Source organism: Chenopodium album, chromosome 23 (assembly GCF_948465745.1).
Source record: "Chenopodium album chromosome 23, dcCheAlbu1.1, whole genome shotgun sequence".
Taxonomy (NCBI): Eukaryota; Viridiplantae; Streptophyta; class Magnoliopsida; order Caryophyllales; family Amaranthaceae; genus Chenopodium; species Chenopodium album.
This window is the reverse complement of record NC_137856.1, coordinates 32,721,258-32,742,447: the sequence shown is the minus strand read 5'-3', so window position 1 is coordinate 32,742,447 and position 21,190 is coordinate 32,721,258. Positions and strand designations below refer to the sequence as shown.

The 21,190-nt window shown below is 32.2% G+C and overlaps 1 protein-coding gene and 1 long non-coding RNA gene across 4 annotated transcripts; one reads left to right on the top strand and one right to left on the bottom strand.

Annotated features, from left to right (window-relative positions):
• Positions 1 to 1,069: 1,069 nt before the first annotated feature.
• Positions 1,070 to 15,680, bottom strand: LOC145608542 (uncharacterized). 3 transcript variants are annotated; one of them, XR_014105829.1, is made up of 8 exons: positions 15,593 to 15,680; positions 15,086 to 15,163; positions 14,858 to 14,940; positions 11,738 to 11,826; positions 8,415 to 8,682; positions 5,743 to 5,836; positions 1,582 to 1,993; positions 1,070 to 1,471 (listed from the first exon to the last, which is right to left on the bottom strand). It is a non-coding gene; the product is annotated as an uncharacterized LOC145608542 (long non-coding RNA). The 3 variants fall into 3 exon arrangements; XR_014105830.1 differs by having other exon boundaries at positions 5,743 to 5,831; XR_014105831.1 differs by lacking the exon at positions 15,086 to 15,163 and having other exon boundaries at positions 15,593 to 15,678.
• Positions 15,681 to 17,809: 2,129 nt separating this feature from the next.
• LOC145607398 (epsin-3-like) lies at positions 17,810 to 20,838 on the top strand. The gene is made up of 4 exons (XM_081663065.1): positions 17,810 to 17,904; positions 18,630 to 18,752; positions 19,225 to 19,386; positions 20,304 to 20,838. Exons 1-4 carry the CDS (start codon positions 17,810 to 17,812, stop codon positions 20,836 to 20,838), a joined length of 915 nt encoding a protein of 304 aa, XP_081519191.1.
• The last annotated feature ends 352 nt before the right edge of the window (positions 20,839 to 21,190 follow it).

The following is a 21,190-nucleotide window of genomic DNA, read 5'->3' as shown; positions in this document are numbered from 1 at the left end:
TGATTAACAAATCGTTTATGATTCGATCATGAACACAACACTAACATCGTAATCATTCATGATTTGATAACCAAAGTTCATTTCGTAATAATCGCAACACTTTCCTTTAACATTTGTTACATAATAATTGTTAACACTTTCTTATTTGCAATGGACCAACCATTATTATATTGTTTCTCTCCTACTAACTCCGCTTTCACAAATACTTTATCAATTTTCTCTTCTACCAACTTCACTTATACTAACTCTACTTTATATTATAAAAAAATCCTCTATTAATCCATACCCTATAATTTTCCTAAAACTTTGTTCATACCTAGTGTTGAACTTACTATGAAACAACTAAGTATTTTACTTTTGGCAAAAAACTTTGCTCATACCCTAGTGTTGCACTCACCTTTTTAACTTCTATTAACAATTCTCTCAAATGCATTAATTTTTGTGCAAATAATAACTGTTAAGAACTTTTGGGAACATAGGTAATATGAACATGTGGGGGAAAATGAATGTTCTAGAAAGTGGATAAGACAATCTGTTTCTTAGGTAGGGCAATAATTAACAAAATCATAATAGATGCTGCATATCAATGAAACAAATAATATAATTATAGAAATGAGATTAAAAATACATTATGCATGGAAATATAGATACACAATGAGATCATGAAAGATATATTACTTAAGATCAATGTAAAAGGTCACTACAATAGGAAAATATCAAGCCAAGAAAATTTCTATTACACTAAAAAGCTTACATAATTATTTTATTAGCTGGCAAAATTTGCATTTGGACCTTTAATAACCTAGGAAAAAAGGAAAAGAAGCAAAGTGGAGATATTAATTGAGTCAATATGAAGCTGTAAAAATATTTATATCATCTTCCTTGCTTTCTTACCAAAAATATAAATTCTATGTGGATACACAATAAATAATTCATGCACATTTTTAATGCCAGCCTAAGTTTCTGAAAATGTTCTTGCCCATATCAGATTTTCAAATTAATAAAGTAAGAAATCAGGAGATCCTGATATTAGGGGACTTTCATTCAATTACCTTAACCTTCTATAATAAAAAGCTTGACCATTTTTATGAATAAAGAAATCATTATAGGTATTAGGTTATCAAAATTGCAAGAAAAATCATAAATGACACAGAAAATTCTTAGATGGCAAAACCAAAAAGGATAGAGAAGATCATTATCCTACCCATTGATCCATAGAAAAGGTGAAAAACTCAGCTATAAATTACCCTGCTCCCCCACGGCGAAATGTGTACCTTGTCTCTTCTTCCTTTCTCTCTTCCCCTATCCGTCCCTTCGTTTTTCTCTCAAGTAATTTGTTTTCACAATGTCTACGCGGTGGAACTCAAACCCCCACTGTCTCTTCAGCAACGAGCATTCTAGGCCTTATGCTATGAGTCCTATGGTGCTTGCATGCCGAATTTGTGAGAAGGTATTCCTCAGCAGCCATTCTCTGATAGAGCATTATGAGTCTCATCAAAATGAGTTTGCTCAGAGAGCCCAAAATAATCTAACGGCTGCCTTGATAGTTAGACAGAGAGAAAACAGAGAGAGAGTCATTACCAACAATCCTTTCCAATCCCGCCTCTCTCCAAAATCCACCTTTCAGCAGCGACACCGCCCATATTTCCCACATGTCGTCAGAAATTTGCAGCATGGAAGGACACCAATAGCTCAAAGTCGCCCTTTTCTTCCTTCTACACAAACTCAAAACTTGGTACAACCAAGGCAACCTGTTGTGAATCATGGTACCTTGGGTGTTTCCTTTCCATTTCCAAACTCAACATCAGGAAGGACTGTTGCAAGTGGCAGTCAGTTTGTCCTTCACCAACAACTGCCACTGGCACAGAAAGCTTCACCTCCACGAGTGCCATTTCCAGATATTCGAGTGCAGAAAGGATATGATCAGTTAGCAGACAACAGAACTGTTTGGTACCTCAGACAATTGGAAAAGCCGATACCAGCGATGATTGATCTGGATGGAGAAGATGAAACGTGTGAGCACCTAAAATTGGATCTGACATTTAAGCTCTAAGTCAAGGGATATGTTCTGTGTTATCAAAGAATCTTTTTATTTTATTGCCTTCTCTCTTTCACATCCTTTGCTTTTAAAATTTATTGTTAAGTAGTACACAGGTTTAGAAATCAGGATTCAATAGATTTTCATGTAGTCTGCATTGCCTTTCTAGAGAGGGCTTTTCTTTTCTTAATGTAAGCCTGTAACGACACAGTGTAATGGAATCTATTGCAATTTTCTTTCTCATACAAGTCCTGGCTAATTGAGATAAGAGCATACGTATTCTATTAAAGGCGAGAATAATAAAAGGCAAAGCAAATTAAGCAACCAATTTTAGAACACTTAATATGTTAAAAGTAGACTCCTGGGTCCGGCACAAGGCGTTGCATAAGAATTGTGATTGCATTAACAATCGCTAGCTGCAAAAAACATCTCAAGGGTGCTAAGACACGCTTTGTGGTTAGCAGATCGTATATTGAAAAGTTAATTTATTTTATTATCTTATTATTATTCATTTTCAATCAATTTCCAATAGACCTAACATCTACTTTCGTTTTACTAATTTTGAGGCTCAAATGTAGACCCTCTTATGAGTGTCAAAATGTCACTTCTCAATTATCATTGGCGAAGCCACAGCATACAAATAATAATAATTAATTTCAATTATTTATTTATATGAATTTTTTGAACATCATCTGAAATGAAAACAATTTTGAAATATTCTCAAATTTGAGTATTTGACACCTCATTTTGGAAATTATTTGATGTGAGACTATTTTTGAAGACACTCATTCTCCTCTTCCACCTTACTTAAGCCCCCGTTGTAATTTTAAGAGTTTTGAAATGTATTCTTTACTTCATTCAACAAAGATTTTCTCACTCTATTTAAGTAGGCTCCATAAAGTTCTTCCCTCTTTTTCCGCATACCATGGCAATGAAAACTCCCCCTATAACCCTTAGTGGACCACCCTATGAAAGCCATTACCCCCACTAAGATATGCAACTAAGTGTGTGACTTATCTTATATGTGAATTCAATATGTTTAACCATTTTAATAAGATATGGTAACTGCTGATACGTTAAAAGAGCATTCTATAACGGATGTAACTACAAGTTTTAAGCACATGTTATGTAACTCCATTTTGCAGAAACACAAATCAAAAATTCCTTGCAGAAAATCTAACACAAAAAGGAATAGCCTTAATTTAATTTCATAGTTTGAAGCTAGGCTCTCAAAATTAAGACAGAGATCTTATGTAGGAAAAAAGCAACACACTAGGGATTCATGGAACAAAAACTCTAGTATACCCTTATTAATTGTACATCTAACTATTATAGCCTTATAAGGTAACTTGGAGCCAATTTGGGGTAGCTTAAAATTTGCATTGGTATAACATGATTTTAAAGTTAAGTCTTCATGGATTGTCCCTTTAAACACTACGATTGTAAGGAGATCTCAATTAACATGTGGTTCTAAATGAAATGGTTGAGAAAGCATTCATGGAGATTTTGGTTATAGAGATAAGAATGGAGTTAAAAATGATATTTTGGATTTCGCATTGGCATACAACTTGGGTATAATGAACACTAGGTTTAAGTAAAAAAAATTAAAAAAAAATAAAAAAAAAATCTAAGCTAATGACTTGGTCAAATAGACTTTTTTTAGTAAGGATGCTTGGAGAAAATAACTACATTAATTGTAAGGTGAAACTGGTGCTTAATTTTCGTGGTAAGATGTATATATAAATGGAAACAAAGACCACAAGAGGAGCCTAAATTAAAATGAGAACCAACAAACTTTGTGCAAAAGATGGTAATGCAAGAATTGGTATTTATATCATAGATTTAAATATAGCTTCACGGACAAAAAGGAGCACAACTTTGTGGCAAAAGAAGAAGCATGCCACCGAGTAAGCTATCAGCTTCGTGGAATGAAAAATACAAGTGATAAAGAGAAAACAAGATGTAAGAGTGATCAGAATCATGAGAAGTATAAAAAGAGACTAGAAGAAAAGCAAAAGGAGGGTTGTACAAGATGCAACAGTGAAGGTGAAAAAAGACCTTTACGCAAGCTTCGATACGAAAGAAAGGGTAAAATGCATTTATAGTCTTCCGTGTATACGAGATAGAAAAAACAAGAGATATCACAAAGTAGTTCTAGTTCAGGTACGAGATAAATGGAGCCATGAAGATCCTACTTTATTAAATTGTTCAATGGAGATTGGATCCAACATATTGGAGATATAAGTATCCCTCACAATATCATTCATCAGGCGGAGAGTAAGAAAAAGAAGTCAATGGCATTAAAAAGATGGGATTGAAGAAATTAGTTGAGTGTGATGACGTTTAGGTTTGAAGGTGTTTGAGAGAGAGAGAAAGAGGGAGAAATATTGAATAGTTGACAAAATTCTTCAACAAAATTTGGGGTAATAATAAGATACTACTAACAAAAGCGACATTGAAGGATCAAACTAACAAGTCATAGTTTGAAACTTTGTGGGTGATGATCAAAGAAAGGTTAAGGAGGAGAGTGAAGACCTTGAAGAACCAATTTGGCTTTAAGCCTGATGCAATTCACCTTATGAGACAGCAAATGAAGAGCCATTGGGATAAGAATGATTTACGTATGATTTTCCAATGATTTGAAAAAGGCCTAAGATAAGGTATTGAGGGAGATAATTTGGTGGGATTAACAAAGAAAATCATTTCATGCAAGACAGAAGAGTTCGCAACTACAATTGGAGTACATCAAGGTTCTACAGTTAGCCCTTTTTTTTTCCATAGTCATAACAAATTGACGAGTTCAATTTAAGATGATATACCATGGTGCATGACGCTTCTGATGACATTATGTTGTTTAACGAGAGGAATGAAAACGTGGAAAAGTAAGTTGGAATTGTGGAGAATTGGAGACAGATTGAATATAAGTATGCCTTAAAATTTGGAATGTAAGTTTGGCAGAGTTAGAAACAGGAAGGCAGCAGGGACAAACAGTTCTTATGATATTTAAGACTTATTATTCAATAGGAAGGGGAATTGGATGGAGATGTTTATAGAATCAAAGTAGGTTGGTTGAATAATGCTTATATGATTTTAGTATGCCCCATAAATTGAAGGAGAAATTCTACCTAGGTTGTGAAGCATTATCACGTTAATAAGGAGTGAGGCAGAGATGTATATGCTACTATGGATATGAGCCCATACAAGAAAGGACCGATTTGGGAATGAGAAATTTTTGTACAAATAAATAGAATTATATAAAAGTGGGGGTTACATCTGTTGAAAAGAAGACAAGGAAGAATTGCCTAAGGTGAATTGGCAATGTAAGACAGGATCAACTGAGGTTCCGATTAGGAAGCTAAGAGTGGAAAAGTGATAGTTCATAAGGGGTAGTGTAAAAAAAAGAAAGTAGAAGTTCCAATTAATGGGAATTGATTTTCATAATCAAATTCATGGGCATTCCCCAAAATTGTTTGGTTAACAATGAGGGAAGTAACTTATCATGGGAATTCCTACTTACCTAGGGGGAATTAAGCAATTAATTTCTTTCAGTTCCCCTGCTTCACCAAACTTTTGTCAGTCAAACAACACACCTAACTTGTAATTCCTAAGAAGTCTCACTTCCCACGTTTTTTATGTCAATCAAACAAACCCGTACATCCTCCACACAAATATTCAGAAATTCAAAAGTAAGGGATGCACATTACCAGAGTTTAAGCTTTGGGTAGCATTTTCAGGCGCATCTTCATTCTTCAATAACATAGAAGTGGAGGAAAAAAAAAAGAGTTCCACAGACCTGTACTGTCACAAGATTATGAGATACATGTTAGTTGAAGGAAAAACAAACCAATTTATCATTGTGTATTAAAAAGAAAATACCACATAAAGCCTACTTAATCATACACACCAAGAGCTTGCACAACCATACATATTATAAGCTCAAGGTCATCTTATAGAAATACTAATTTACATATAATAAGCTCAAGGTCATCTTATAGAAATACTAATTATGAAGGTAAAACCACAACAAGAAAGGACAGCCAGATTCATAAGAGATTCACGGTCAGAAAGCCAAAGGTTTTGACAAGGAGTTGTGAAAGCAGGTAATGCATAAATCTTGCTCTTTACCCTTGGCTAAAACCCTTGGTTTCCTACTTGAAGTTGAATCTTGCTGTCATGTATATATCTTGCTCTTTTTCCTTGGTTGAAGCCCTTGGCATTCTCTTTCAAGTTTGCATCTTGCATATATCTTGCTCTTTGTCCTTGAAGTAAAAAGTGGATAATTCACGCAAATTTAAACTGTGAGACTCAAAGAAGTCATATAGTCCATATATATACATATATATATAGACTCAAACAAACCACTCTTTAGGAGAGTCATTCACTATTAACAAGCACCCTTTATTTAAGGGTTCTCCACCAATAAACCTGTCATCTCCAACATGAAATCTAAGAAACACCAACTTTCCATATTGTATGCCTTAAAATCTAGCTTCAAAACCAAACCCTTGTACCCCACTTCAGAGAACTTCATGCACTTCATTACCCACAAGAACCATATCTAACTTTTTGCATTGAGCAACACTATAAAAAAATTCATCCCTAGCCAATTTGCCAACAACCTTGTGACAATTTCATAGGTACTTGTAACCAAGCGAATGGGTCTAGAATCCTCTACCCTCTACCTCTACCTGGTTAATCCATTTCAAGAGAAAAGAGTAATGAAATGGGAGTTAGAAAAAATTAGGTTGGTTAATAAAAAAATAAAAAATAAAATAAAAAATAAAAAAACTAATAGGATTTCGTACACTCGTAAATAAAAAAATAAAAAAAAAGTCATCTTCTCAAATTAAAATCATTGATAATCAATATTCTATATTGACATCCTAATTTTGTCCAAATTTCAACTAAGTTTGAAGATTTCATATTCTGCAAACTTAACCCAAACACCAAATTTTAGAATTGATATTCCAAGCTATTAGAGTCAAAGTCTAGTTTCAAAACTAATCTGATATCAATTGAAGTTGATGAGGAAGACTATATCGAGGGAATTTGAATATATTCTAAACAATATTAAGTTCTTCTTTCTAAGGGGAAGAAAAAAAAAAAAGATAGTTTAGGAAAATACGTTCTTTTAGCATTGATTTTTCCGTTGTTCTCATTCATTTTAGTTTTTCTCTTCTCATTGCTTTTCCCATTGTTCTCTCATAAAACCATATTAATCAATAATTTTATTCTTATATCCTCAGTATCTATAATAGTCTACCCCACCCTACTAAACCCTTTAGCATGAATGTCAAAATTTATGAGCAAAAATATTTTTGGACGAAGAAAATAAAATTGTACGATGTCACCCTTAATAAATGTTCACTAAAATTTGGGCATGTATAATATTGTTTAGGAATAAATTGTAGGGGACTAGAGGGTGTGGATTTATTTTTATTTATGTAGACTTTGTCAAAGTTAGAATAATTAAATTATACAAAAAAAAAAAAAAAAAAAAAAAAAAAAAAGAGTTGAGACTTGAGAGAGAGAGCAAAATATAGTTTGTGAGTTACTATGCAAAGAGAAGTTAAGAATGTGATTATTCATGGAGGGGACCACATCAAAACACTCAACTTTTTCAATTTTTTCCTAAATTACGCATCCACGATAAGTGACTCGAACAAAATAAAAAGGTATAATTCTTTCGTTCCCAACTTTTTAATGAAAACAATTTGCACACAAATTTAGGCAATTGGAGAGAGTGCAATAATGCGGGTGGGTGTAAGAAAATATATATATATATATATATATATATATATATATATATATATATATATATATATATATATATATATATATATATATATATTGTTGGATAATGAAAATGGGGTTGGCAAAAAAAAAAAAAATATAGCTACTGTAAAGAACTTTCATGAACTGACATAGTGTATTTGTTTCCTTCGTTCTACTAATATTGTACTTCCTCCCTTCCCCAAATTTGGGAAGTGCACAATATTTTACGTAGTGGGAAAGGAAAGAGAGAGAAGAAAAAATACAAATTTGTCCATGTGCTTGCAAGCATAAACTAATAACAAGTATTAAGAAAAAAGGGGTATATTGGGTATTCGCAGTGTGAAAGGAGGTATTTATTTTCCTAATATAGAAATGGTACAATACTTGTGAACCTTCCTTAAAAGGTAAATGGTGTAATATTTAGGTAACGGAGGAAGTATATATATAGCAAAAAAATATAAATCCACCGAAGCATTGGTCAGCATTCAATAAAAAAAATTATGTACTTCTCTTCAAGGTATGACTTCAATATATGTAACAGGTAATATCTTTCAATGCAAGCTGTTGTAAAGTAATGTAATGCCATATTATCTTTAATTACCTGTTGCCAAGATACGTCTTTGAAACTGCCAAGAAAAACTAATCCACTAGGTCAACGCACTATTTCATCTGTTTCATCTGACTAGGTTGTTCATCATGGCTCCTAGTGCAACGGCCATCCACACTACTCTCTGCATTTAAGTTGATGTGGGATACACACAAAACATCACATGAAACAGAACATTTCTCAATAGCCACCTGCACCTCTTTCTTGCAACACGTAGAAAACACACCCTTAAAGGCCTCCCGACAATGGGTGCACAGATGACCTATACAAGTTGACAATTAATGCTGAAATCAAGTTTTCAACCGTGGATTTTTTTTTTTTTTTATTTGGTCAGATATAGGGCGAGTAAGAAATGACATAATAAATGCACAACTATCTCATACAAATTTAATTTTTTTATTCTGGGATTATTTAAGCTCACATGCATTGAGCAAATCACCTAGTATGGTAGTAGACTAAGCTTTCAAATCACTTACACCTTCTTAACTTCCCCATCTTTCCTTGTTGATCATGACTCGCAATGGTCGACCCATTCAACCAAGACAAATATTTATAGCCCGATTTTCTTGCAGACAATGTCGATTCACCTCAGTTGATATTGAGGGAATCAGACATCATGCTAACAGTCATATGTTAGAAGCAACAATCAACAACATCCACAACCAACGTCAAGCAGAGCAAACTCGGCAACTAAGAGAAAGGAATCTTCTCTTCAATCCCTTCCGTCAAATACTTCCATCACCAGCCCAGCCAGCGAGGAGAATTCCTAGAAGCAACAGAATTCAGATGCAGAGAGGAACACCAGGTTCTCAAGAATGGAGATCTAGTCAGACCCAACTGGTCCAAGCAGAGCAGCATATCGCGTTACAAGAAACACAAGAAAGCAGCAACGCAAATTTAATGCCCTTGATAGATCAGCTTGACCATCCCATCCCAATAATAATAGATCTTGATAGCGACCAAACTGGTGATATAGACCAATTTGATCTCACTTTGCGACTCTGAAGACGCATATGGTTCCAAGGTGGTGAGACTTGTGACAGTAACATTTTCTTTTTCAGTAGTTGTCTAATTTTCATATATCTTTCAAAGATGTGGCTGCATGCACATCCCATCCTCTCTTGTCATTCAGGTGACAGAAGAAGGTGCCCGCTAGTTCAGTTTCTCTTTCTAGTACTTTGTTAACCGTATGTGTAACTCAAAGAGCCATTGAGTCTCCGGACATGGCAAATTGAAAGAGTTATCTACCTATTTTAAATTTTCATGAATTCAGTTATTCAGTAGTCAATTCGTGCTCAGCAAAATATAGTTGCGGAGGCAAGTGTTAGTTGTAAAGAGATAATTAAAATATGGATGTTTGATAAACTTAGCTGTTGAATATCTGTTACAAATAAAAATCAATACTTTTTCCTAACAGTATAAATTAAATAAATTAAATTACCTTTAAAAGCTACCTCCACCACTAAAAGCTACCCAAAGGTCCCAAACTAGTACATTGTCACACGCTCAAATTTTTTATTTAGTAAAAACTACTTTAAAGCTAGTGCCAAATACATCCAAAATCCAACAGTTTTATTTCTCTAAGGTCTTGTTTGGCAAAACTAGCACGGTAACGGATAGCTTTTACTCTTTTCGCGGTCGAGTAGAGGATATCGCTATCAATTAGTAGTGTAAGAGATTAGTTGTCAAAGTAAAGTTGGATAATATGAGTGTTTGGCAAAAGTAGCGGTTTAAATTTTTATAAAAATACGTATTGTTTAAAAAAGAAACTAAATCTCATAACCCCTACCTCGCACCCGCTACCTTTGAAACGCTAAAAGCTACCCAAACGGTACTCCATCACTGACTGCTACTAGAACCAGTACCTTAAAACCCCCTTCAAGTAGGGTTTAAACTTGGTCAAAACACTAACCAATACCTCAAACGCTACCACCAAACGGGGTCTAAAACTCATACAATGGCCATGTTTAGAGCTGAAATAATCTGTTGTTCCCTCACTTTATCTTTTTTTTAAAAAAAAAATTTTTGTTACACACTAACTTTCGTGAGGACTTGAGGACCATATGCGTTGGAAAACTAATGACTCTCAAGACGCGTATATGTATATACAGTATTATACACACTAATTTTCGTGAGGACTTGAAGAATGTAGAATTATTACAAATTTAATTATTACAAATTTATATATGTATATATACTTATACATTTTAAAATTATCCATATGCGTCTTTAGAGTCGCAAAGTGAGATCAAATTGGTCTATATCACCAGTTTGGTCACTATCAAGATCTATGATTATTGGGATGGGATGGTCAAGCTGATCTATCAAGGACATATTAATTTGTATATATAAAATTTAATATTTGTAATAATTTGTAATAATTTATATATGTATACTATTTTAATTTTCCAACACATCACACCACACTACATATACACACTAATTTTCGTGAGGACTTGAAGAATGTAGAATTGGGGACCATGAGGAGTGTAATAGTTTAAAATGTACAAGTATATATACATATATAAATTTGTATATATACATATATACTCCCTCTATCCCTTAATGTTTGCCCCATTTTCCTTTTTAGTTCGTCCCATTATATTTTCCCTGGACCACATCTTCACTCTCACCAACCACTCCATTAACCCCCACCACTTTCTAACTCCTCATTTCTTTTCAACAAAAAACTTAAAAAGTAACAATTCCCCAATGGAGCAAATAAAGGTGGATAGAGGGAGTAGCATGTTAATTTTCAAGAAGAAAAGAAACAAGAAACTGCTTGAAACTTTACGAGATTGTCAAAGTTAAGGCTAAGTAATCAGTTATAGCTTAACTCTCAATATTAAAAACTTTAAAGTGTAATCTAATTAATCTCTTGGAAATTGTACTTACATTAAACATTCAATTTAATGTAAGCCAATTTACAGGGCACAAAACTATAACGCAAAGCACAGAAGAGAAAAATACGCATGACTGTCCAATCACTGGAAAAATTTAGAGTGGTAACAATATACAAACATTAAATGACTTGACCACTTTAATTGTGATCTATTTTCTTCTTAAAGCAGTTAAAATATCCCCCCATCCCATTATTCTTCTCTTTCCAGGCAAGTCGCAAACTCGCAATAAGGGCCAAACCGAGCCTAGAAAGTATTGCCATTTGATGGGCCAAGCCCAGAAGACAACCACTAGTTAGGTAATACCCACTTGGCTGGGGAAAGGGTTCACTACAGGTAAGCTAGCATCAAGACATCAACATAGAAATCCTTATCATATGCAGTACTAAACAAAACGAAACAAAAAAAGGGAGGTACCTTATTTTACATTTTCGGAGCACTTCATGTCATTGCAGATTTAAACTTGAGTTTAGTAATTTGTAGTCCCATTTCAGGACCTCAGCTACCTAGAATAATAAAACACCCTTCAATATAAAGAATTACAGAGACTGACATCATTAAAACAGTGACAGAAGGTTAAAGCTATAGAAATGAAAAGGATGCAGACAGAGAATTTAAAATTTTAAATATAAAGAACACACTACGTATGCATTTGACTGTGGCAGACACATTCATCAAGAGCGAAGAATGCCCAAACCCAGCCCAAAGGCCCCAAACGGCCCAATAGTTCGACTAGGGAAATGTATCAACCATAACATATAATAGTCATTGCATGAGAAAAATATGTCCATCCTACCATCAAGGCACTAGGGAGTGTATAAGAAAAGAAAGGATCATTCTCTTTGCAAATCAAGAGCATGACTAACTCTAAATGGATTGTATTCTAATTACTCAAACAAAAATGAAAAATACGATGGTGCTTTCAAGATATTACGAAAAAACGAAAGTGTATACAGTATCATTCACTAACATAAATTATTACATTAATCTGAATAAGGAAATCAGCCAAATTTGACACATCAAGGTCGCAAAGTGACAACAAGTGTCAACATTTGCTTTTGCAGAAGACATACAAATGATTGGCCAAATATATACCATGTAAAACACATATTGCTTGAAGCTTATTAGTATCTTTAATTGACTTATAGGTATACTTTTTGCTGAAATTGTGTTCTGAGTAAATAAAACAATAACTAGTTAACAGAATTGAATTATCATCATGGATGCTATGCATTCATTTTAGAGATGGTGGCCATAGAAAAAGCTTGTCTTGTAAGTGCTAGGTCAAATATATACCCTGTAAAACACATATTGCTTGAAGCTTGTCTTGTATTGTCTTGTAAGGGACAATACATAAAACACCCTTAAGGAAGTAGCAGGAACATAAAGCTAGTAAAATACTATCAAAGCCCTCAAATTTTGTTGAGAAAAATACAAATAAAACCACTAAAGACTAAAGCAAATTTCCATAGTCATGTCATGATTTCCAATCAAAGAGTAAAGGCTATAAGAGCTTGACTCCCGAATACAAACTAATTACTCAAAAATAACGGCCTAATACGCTTGTAGAGAATTTATCGCCAATAAAGAAATTTAGTCAACCCCGTGTTTATGACATGATCTTTTTGAGAAAAGACCCATAATGATGGTTCATTTATATAGCGTGGCCACTTTAATTTTAGTAACGACATTTTGGAAATTATTTATACTCATACTTACTACTAAAATAATAACAAAGACTGACACGTGGAAACCTCACCTTAATTTTTTTTTTTTCCTAAATCATTTCTAAAATATTCTCTTTCAGGGAAAATAATTTACTAAAAAAATCCTTGCTGAACTAAAAATCTAAGATAATCTTCCTTATTTTTGTTCAGTTCAAATTTATTTTAAATATTTAATATGAAAAAAAAAAAAAAGGGGGCATCTTCCTATAAACAATATGCCAACCTTAAGTCAAAGAGTAGTCCCATAATAAGCCCATTATCTTTTTAGAAAATGTGACAAAACTGTTCCACACATTTTGAAATAGTATATGTAACTATTACTTCCAGATGGAGGGAGTAATAATAGGATTAGAAGCCTAACAAGGTGAAAGTGTAATGTTACATTCTATAAATCTTGTTGACTATACTTCAGCTGAAGTAGCATGTGTAGCTTGGACATAAAAGGGTTCTTAAAAACATAAAGAGGATTGCTGAGACTTAGGATTGTAAAGTCAGCTTTAATAATTAGTTGTTGGAACACAAAAGAAGCACCTGGCCCCCAAATTTGGCTTTTAGAAACTCAGTTTGCAATGTGATTAGCTAGATGCCACATCATCAATAAGATTAATGGTTACCTATTTACGCAAAAATTGCAAAAGGAGACAACTGCATAATATGTTGTCATTATGAGTTTTTTCAAAAAAACATGTAATCTTATAAGAATTATACACATATACACAATTACACAAATTCTATGCCTATATATAATAGAATTTAAAGTATATGAAACAAAAATAGGTTTATAATGTTAATAAATTAGTACATTCTCTAATTCTCCACTGACTTAATCTCAGGTTCTCAAAAATTTTACAGTACCAGAAGTCCACAGACGGATTTGACGTTACAAAAATTTGAGTTTTATGATGGCTGGCGGGGATTGATCTCGTTCAATGTTGGTTGTCTAGAATAGAACGGCAACCAATATTAGTGCTTATGTTAGTCTAAACAAGAAGAGGAGGACAGCATTATTCCATTTATTGCAAATTAGCCTAAAAATCTTTCCAAATGCAGGCTGCTCAAACTAATACCCGATAAGTAAGATACCATTGAGATATTCATGATTCATAAACCTTCGCACCACAATTATACACACTGATCTAATTCAAAATTTTGCAGTAGCTATGTGTGCACTAATGTTAATTTAAGGGAGACAAAAAGATAAGCATATGATAGAAGTCATGAAACCACTACTAACTTGTCTAACATTACCCCTCAATAACACTTATACCTTCTTAAATACTATATAGGTCCCCCAATAAGCGTCACATTATTCTTAACCACATCAAAGAATTATAGTTTCTCCATTTCCAAAAACCTTCAGTTGCACACGTAATGTCATAAAATTATTACCCTAGTTCCAAATTGTACTAAATCTCAATCAAAATGTATGCTCAATCATAGAGAAATTGCACAACTCATTACGACTTCAACTTAATACCTTTTCCTTACGAAAACAAATTTACAAGAACAGTTGTGCATACAATTCACACAGAACATTAAATACAAATGAACTCCAATTGTAGTCTATATTTCAACATTGAATGAAGGAAGTATGATTAAGTCACACTCCAAACATAAGTTTAGAAATAATGTGTGAAATGAACAGCAACACAACTTTACAGCAAAACAATAAATCTGGAGGATTCAAAACAATTTTTATAGTATGATTCATCATGAAAAAATAGTACTAAATAGAATAAAATAAAAAAAAAAAAAAATAAAAAAAAAAAACTGAAATTACAAAAAGGAATTATAATTTGAAATACTGTACCTTGATGGTAACCTTCCTCTTTTTAAGCCTCAAACCAGGGCCTCGAGTCATGACTGCTACCGTAATCGGAATAACGGCAAAATCTAAACAAGTGAACAACAACTAAGCCTTAGTCCCAAAATTAAATAAAAAAATATAAATAAATAAATAAATAAAAACATATACATATGGAAACAAACACCCCCAAAAACTCAGTATAATGAAATGTAATAGAAAGAAGAGCTCAACCGTTGCTGCGTCGTACTCAAATCTTAAGATCATTCAATGCCAGCAACGAATTTTAAGAAATACCCAAATTGATCATATCTACAAAATCCAAAACAGAATAAATGAAATCCTTCGTCTCCTTCAACAAATCAAAGTAATCAAACCCAGGGCAGGGAGATAAGTGCCAATTTCATAGTTTGATCCTAAAATTAAAGGGTTTCTTCAACACATTAACAACCAAATTTTGATTCAATTATCAAATTAAGCACATAAAATTAGAAAGAAAAGGTTTAATTTCATAGCTCCATCATAATATTAAAGGACAATTTGATTCAAATATCAAATTAAGCTCATAATTTTCTTCTTTAGGAACAAATCGACGAGTTTAGTAAGTTATAAACGATGGTTCAATAATCGAAATTAGGAAGGAAAATAAACCCTAAATTGAGAATACTGAGAATTAAATTGACGATAAACCCTAGATTGTGAAATTGAAATTCGATGATTAAAAAGGAAACAACGTGTTACCTGAAAAGTAATGCTTCAATGGAAGATAGAAATGTAAGAAATGGACTGAATGGAGTGCGCTTCATTGGGAAACTTGAGAGAGAAAGAGAATACTGTATAAAGATCTGCCTTAAAATCAATACTTGTATTTATTTATTCATTTTAATTTACCTTTTATTCATTTTAAGTAAATAAATCATGATAATCTATGGAAAAATTTACCATTTATTCAATTTAATTTACTCGTACTAAAAACATAGTACGAGTAAAAAAAAAAATTCAGCTTGTCTAATGTGCAGTTAGCCATACTGTGTGGACGCTTGTAAAATATTAAATTAACTCCTATAACACTTATTAAGTAACCCTTGTAATATTGACCGAGTAAAAACACTGACAGAGTAATCCCTTAACACTAACGAAGTAACTTCTAACATTGACCGAATAACCCCTATAACACTAACAAGTAACACCCATGATGGTTGGCTAAATGACTAGATCGTGTGCCGTGTTCGTGACCAGCCTTATATAAGAATTTGTGGGAAAATATATATATACACTCGTGTGCAAGGTTTAAGGTGCATCCGATGGTACTTGTATTTTTTTCATTTGAAATTCAATGAGCTAAAAAAATATTACGGTAAATAACCAAACAAAAATTACCCTTAAAAGCACATATCTCTGTGTCACTGTGTGCACTCGAGTATATACATAAAAAATGTTCGTATGGAGTAGTCAATTGTTTAAATTTAATTCGGTTTTATGCCTTTTTCACTTCTTTGATTGCTTGATTGTAAGAATTTATTATGTTGAATTTGATTCATGCTTGTAAATTCATGGTATCAATTATATAGAGTAGCATTAGTTTTCATGTATCACTAATTAAAATTATATTTTTTTTAAAAAAAAAAAAAATACATATCAAACAAGTCAAAATTTTCTTTATTTTAATTTTCTATGTTTCTATTTGGAAAATAAATGTATATATACAACCATCTTATGTTTATAAACAAAGTAAAATATTTACTACTTGTATTAAATATGAGTTAAAACACTCAACAATTTAGGCAAGTAAACCAAATAGCAAATTATCATTTTCAGCATATTATCATTTTCAAGTATTTCATTATTAGTTTCAGCTCCAATTAAATATAGCATACTTACCAGGCAAAAGCTAACGAGTGCCTGGGGCTATAGATAATAGAACTAATTGTGTAAATTTAAGTAATATTAACATTAATACACTGATCTGTGCATGATTTGTCCTACATTCCAAACTTAATACTAATTTAAGTAATATATTAATTAGTTATCTAACTGCCCGAGGCGCTTGTTAGCAAGATATATCCTAATCACAACACTTATCTTATTCTTTTGTTTATATTTACTGCAATACTTATTAACTACCATAACTTTAAAGTAAGAGTAAACATAAAAGTGTTCTATAATAACAAGCATACTTTACTCTTTTTAATAATACGTGTAAGACTTTATGTAGGACAACATGAGCCTTATTAGAGGTACTAGAGTAATTGTATGGTGTGATTAATATTATGGTCAAAATGAAAAATGAGACTCATCACAATTATTTTATTTATATTACTACGTATTCACAACACAATTTTCAAGTCAACAAAATCCGAACATCTTAATTCGCTGGGAAAGAATTAAGATAAGCTTATACATAAGGCTCACAGCCCACACCTTGATATTATTGGGACTATACACACCTTACACCTGAGTGACCAAAAAAATTCAAATGTCCTAAACAAAATTCAGATTCATCGATCATTTAGTTTCACCATATACCTCAATTAAAAGCCTAAAATCACTATATTACTTAATTTCTATGCATATATAGGAGATTATTATTATTTATTTTTTTTATGCAAAGGGGGGAGATTAGGAGTTATTAAAGGCTAGTATGCCATATGTCCTTTGTAAATAACAATCAATCTTCACCCAACAAATTTCTTAGATAAAGAGAAAAACAATGGACACCCACAGATTCTAGCTAGTTTTAAATTTATCCAATGGTTAGAGGTAAATGTATTCTTCAATTCCCCAAATCGCATATCATCGTATTTATCTCATATATATCATGCATCATAATATATAACACAATTGAACCCAAATTATTTAGAAAACAATAGTTGAGCATTGCCAACAACATATATATAAATACTACTATAGGGGGGATTTTTTTTAAGGCTTTCACAAATTTACATAGAATTTTAGACAATGGGAACATTGTTAATGAGGCAAGCATCAAATTTCTTGCAAGAAAAATATAAAGCAGCAAGATTGGCATTAACTGATATATCTGAAGCTGAATTGTAAGTATAATTTGTTTTATTTTTGTTAAATTTTACAAAAATAATAACAATGACAATAATATTAATTACTAATCTTTTTTTCTACTTTTTAAAATTACGAGCTTATTTCAGCTACGATTGAGTTGGCTACACACTCCAGTTAACAAGCAAGTTCTCCAATCAACTAGGAGAATTTCAAGTTACAATATAAAACTACTCTTATCTGTTTTATAAGAGTAGACATAGCCAAACTCAAAAATATAACAATGCATGAGTTTGACCATTTATACTAGTATTTATTAAACATTTATTAAAATTATTGAAAAGTTAATATCATGTTAAATATGTATTCAAAAGTTATAACTAAAGTTTTTTTTTTTTTTTTTTTTTTTTTTTTTTTTTTTTGAAAGGGATAACCAAAGTTATTAGGTGGATAGTAAAAAAAAAAAAAACAACAAACCCAGGCCAAAGTGTGTCAATTATTATGTAATGGAGAGAATATAGCTTTTTCAAAGGGATAACCACAATAGAACGCCATTGGAATTTCAAGGCGTGGATTGACACATGTGCTAATGAAACTTATGCATTTATCTAGATATGGAGAAAGTGATTAGCTTGAATGCGAATTAACTTGTTATGACGTATATGTTTTTCAATTATTTTCTTCAAGAAAACTTATATAGTTAATGCGATCACAAATCATGATGGTGAAATAACTTTTCATGTTTAAATTTACATTTATAAAGGTTAGTAGAAGCAGTTACAGATGATAATCCATGGTGTCCTGATACCAAAACCATGGCTCAAATAGCCGAGGCAACTTATGATTTTGATGGCTATTGGAAAATTGTTGATCTCCTCCACAAAAGGTATGATAATAATTAACTAAGTCTTTTAGAATGGTGACAACTTTTATATTATGACTCATATATATATTTTGTTTACCTTTTCACGAGCTTTATATCATGTGACATGTCTTTATCAATAAAACTATCAATTGCATTTTAATAACATGAATCATTAAAACTTTATGTTTATAATACACATTTAAAACTAACTCTAAATTAAATCATCTTTTATTACATAGTATGATATATTAATCTCATAATTTTCATTATTCTTCAATAATTTTTTTAAGAAAAAAACACTTTAAAAATAAAAATTTAATTGCGTAGGTTACACAACAATACACACATTAATTAATTGATTAGGACATACATGTATTTGAAAATTGGTTGAAATTCATAAACATATTAAAGGCTAGCTAGTACAAAGTATCAAATTTTCTCAACATTTTTGTATAGAATTAAAGAAATTTTAGCTAATAAATTAAATGTGCAGGTTGTGTGATGTTAATTGGAAGAAATGGAGACAATCTTACAACTCATTGATCTTGCTGGAATTTTTAATAACACATGGTCCTGAGGATTTTGCAATAGAATTTAGAAGTGATGTTGACGTTATTAAGGAGTTGGGAACATTTCGTTACATAGACAAAAAGGGGTAAATTTCTCATATGCACACCCTTCCCTCCTGCCCCTTACAAAATTTGTTAATTTGTCTTGTTTATTGAACATTTAATCGTAGATGATTGGGTGGTAATAGAAAATAACTTGTTCGTACATTACATTTATCTGTCTTATGCTAATTACAACACTTTTAGTTTTGTCCTATTAATGTCTAGCTAGAATCATTACACATATATTGCATTTCAATTCATTTTTCCGTTTGGATTTCTCTTATTGGAATTAGAGGTGTCAAAAGCACACCCGACCCGACCCGAAACCGAATCGAAAATATCCGATTCAGATTTGAACTCACGTGGACATAACAATTTAGTATGACTTAACTCTAAAATTACCCGACCCGACCCGACCATATCAGACCCGATCCGATCATCCGAATTGACACCCCTAATTGGAATGCATGGATTGAAAAGTTTAGATTATTTATATATTATTTTCTTGGCTATATAATACCTTGTATACCACAATATATTATGAGCTAATCATATAGTCGTAATATTTATCTCATGCAGTGGCGGACTTACATTAACTAAGTGGGGTCAAGGGACCCCACTTGAACCTGAAAGAAGGAAATTTTTTTCCTCTAAATTTAAGCCTTTTTTCTAAAAAAACCAAGTTTTTTCCATAAAAATTACTCACTTGACCCCATTAAAAATTGTAAAATGTTATTTGACCCCGTTAAATATCTATTCTAGATCCGCCACTGATCTCATGCATGTATCAATATGAAAACATGCATATTTTAAGTTGCGTCTTATAAATAGTTTTAATTTCAGAATATGACTAATTGATAATAATTTGATAATCCAATATAATTGAACCACATTGTACACGTTAAATACAAGAACAATTGTAAAAAGGTGACTAATATTTTCAATATTGTAATTATTGTAGGGTGAATTGGGGGCATTACATGAGAAACAAAACAGAAAGGATTTTAAAATGTCTTCAAGGAGGATCATCACTTCAAGAAGTTCGATCCAAGGCAATAAAACTTACAAATGAAATCCAAGGATTTGGAAGTTCATCATCGTCGTCTCCTTCATCAATCGCATCCCCAACATGCTCATGGCGATCATCATTTGAATCTAGTTCTCCTTCTAGCCCTACATTATGGCATGAGAATACAAATTATTACCAAAAACACGGCGAAGTGAATAGACAACCCTTTGATCATCAACAAGACTTGTTAGAGGCTAATTCTCCGAAAGAGAATGCCTATCAACATAAAATGCTTACAAATTTCCTTACGGATGATAGAGACATGTTGGATTGGAATTCAATTGAAGAAAATTTCACTGAAATTGATTTGAATGATGACTATGAAGATCGAAATAAGAAAAAAGTAGGTTTTTTCAAAGGAATTTGCGCGAAACATGTTGGTTATAGCCCATTAAAGAAGGGAAGTGAGCGAAAGAAGAACACTTGATGAGTTGATCACTATTGTTCACTAAGAAGATATTAGAACATCAAGTTTCAAATAATGAACTTTGCTTGATAATCAAGCGATATATTACTTGATCATAAATTCAACCAATTGAAAATCATTTAATTTGTTATAATGCTTGAATTTGTAATTGTAGTAATTTAGCTACATGAGAAAGTTATGATGAAGAGTGAAACAATATGATTTCTACCATCCATTAGGATGTCATTTAAAAATACATAGTATGTACCGTTGTACTTGCATGCATGGTATGTACTTAGTAGTAAACTTTTATGTCTTATTAACATGGTTGATATACATATTAAATAATGAATGGCATTAATGAATAAATGCA

Excerpts from the sequence above, each read along its gene's own strand:
- LOC145607398 (XM_081663065.1), top strand. The coding sequence starts at position 17,810 with ATGGGAACATTGTTAATGAGGCAAGCATCAAATTTCTTGCAAGAAAAA. Across the intron at positions 17,905-18,629 it reads GATATATCTGAAGCTGAATT|GTTAGTAGAAGCAGTTACAG; the intron begins GTAAGTATAATT and ends ACATTTATAAAG. Across the intron at positions 19,387-20,303 it reads CGTTACATAGACAAAAAGGG|GGTGAATTGGGGGCATTACA; the intron begins GTAAATTTCTCA and ends TAATTATTGTAG.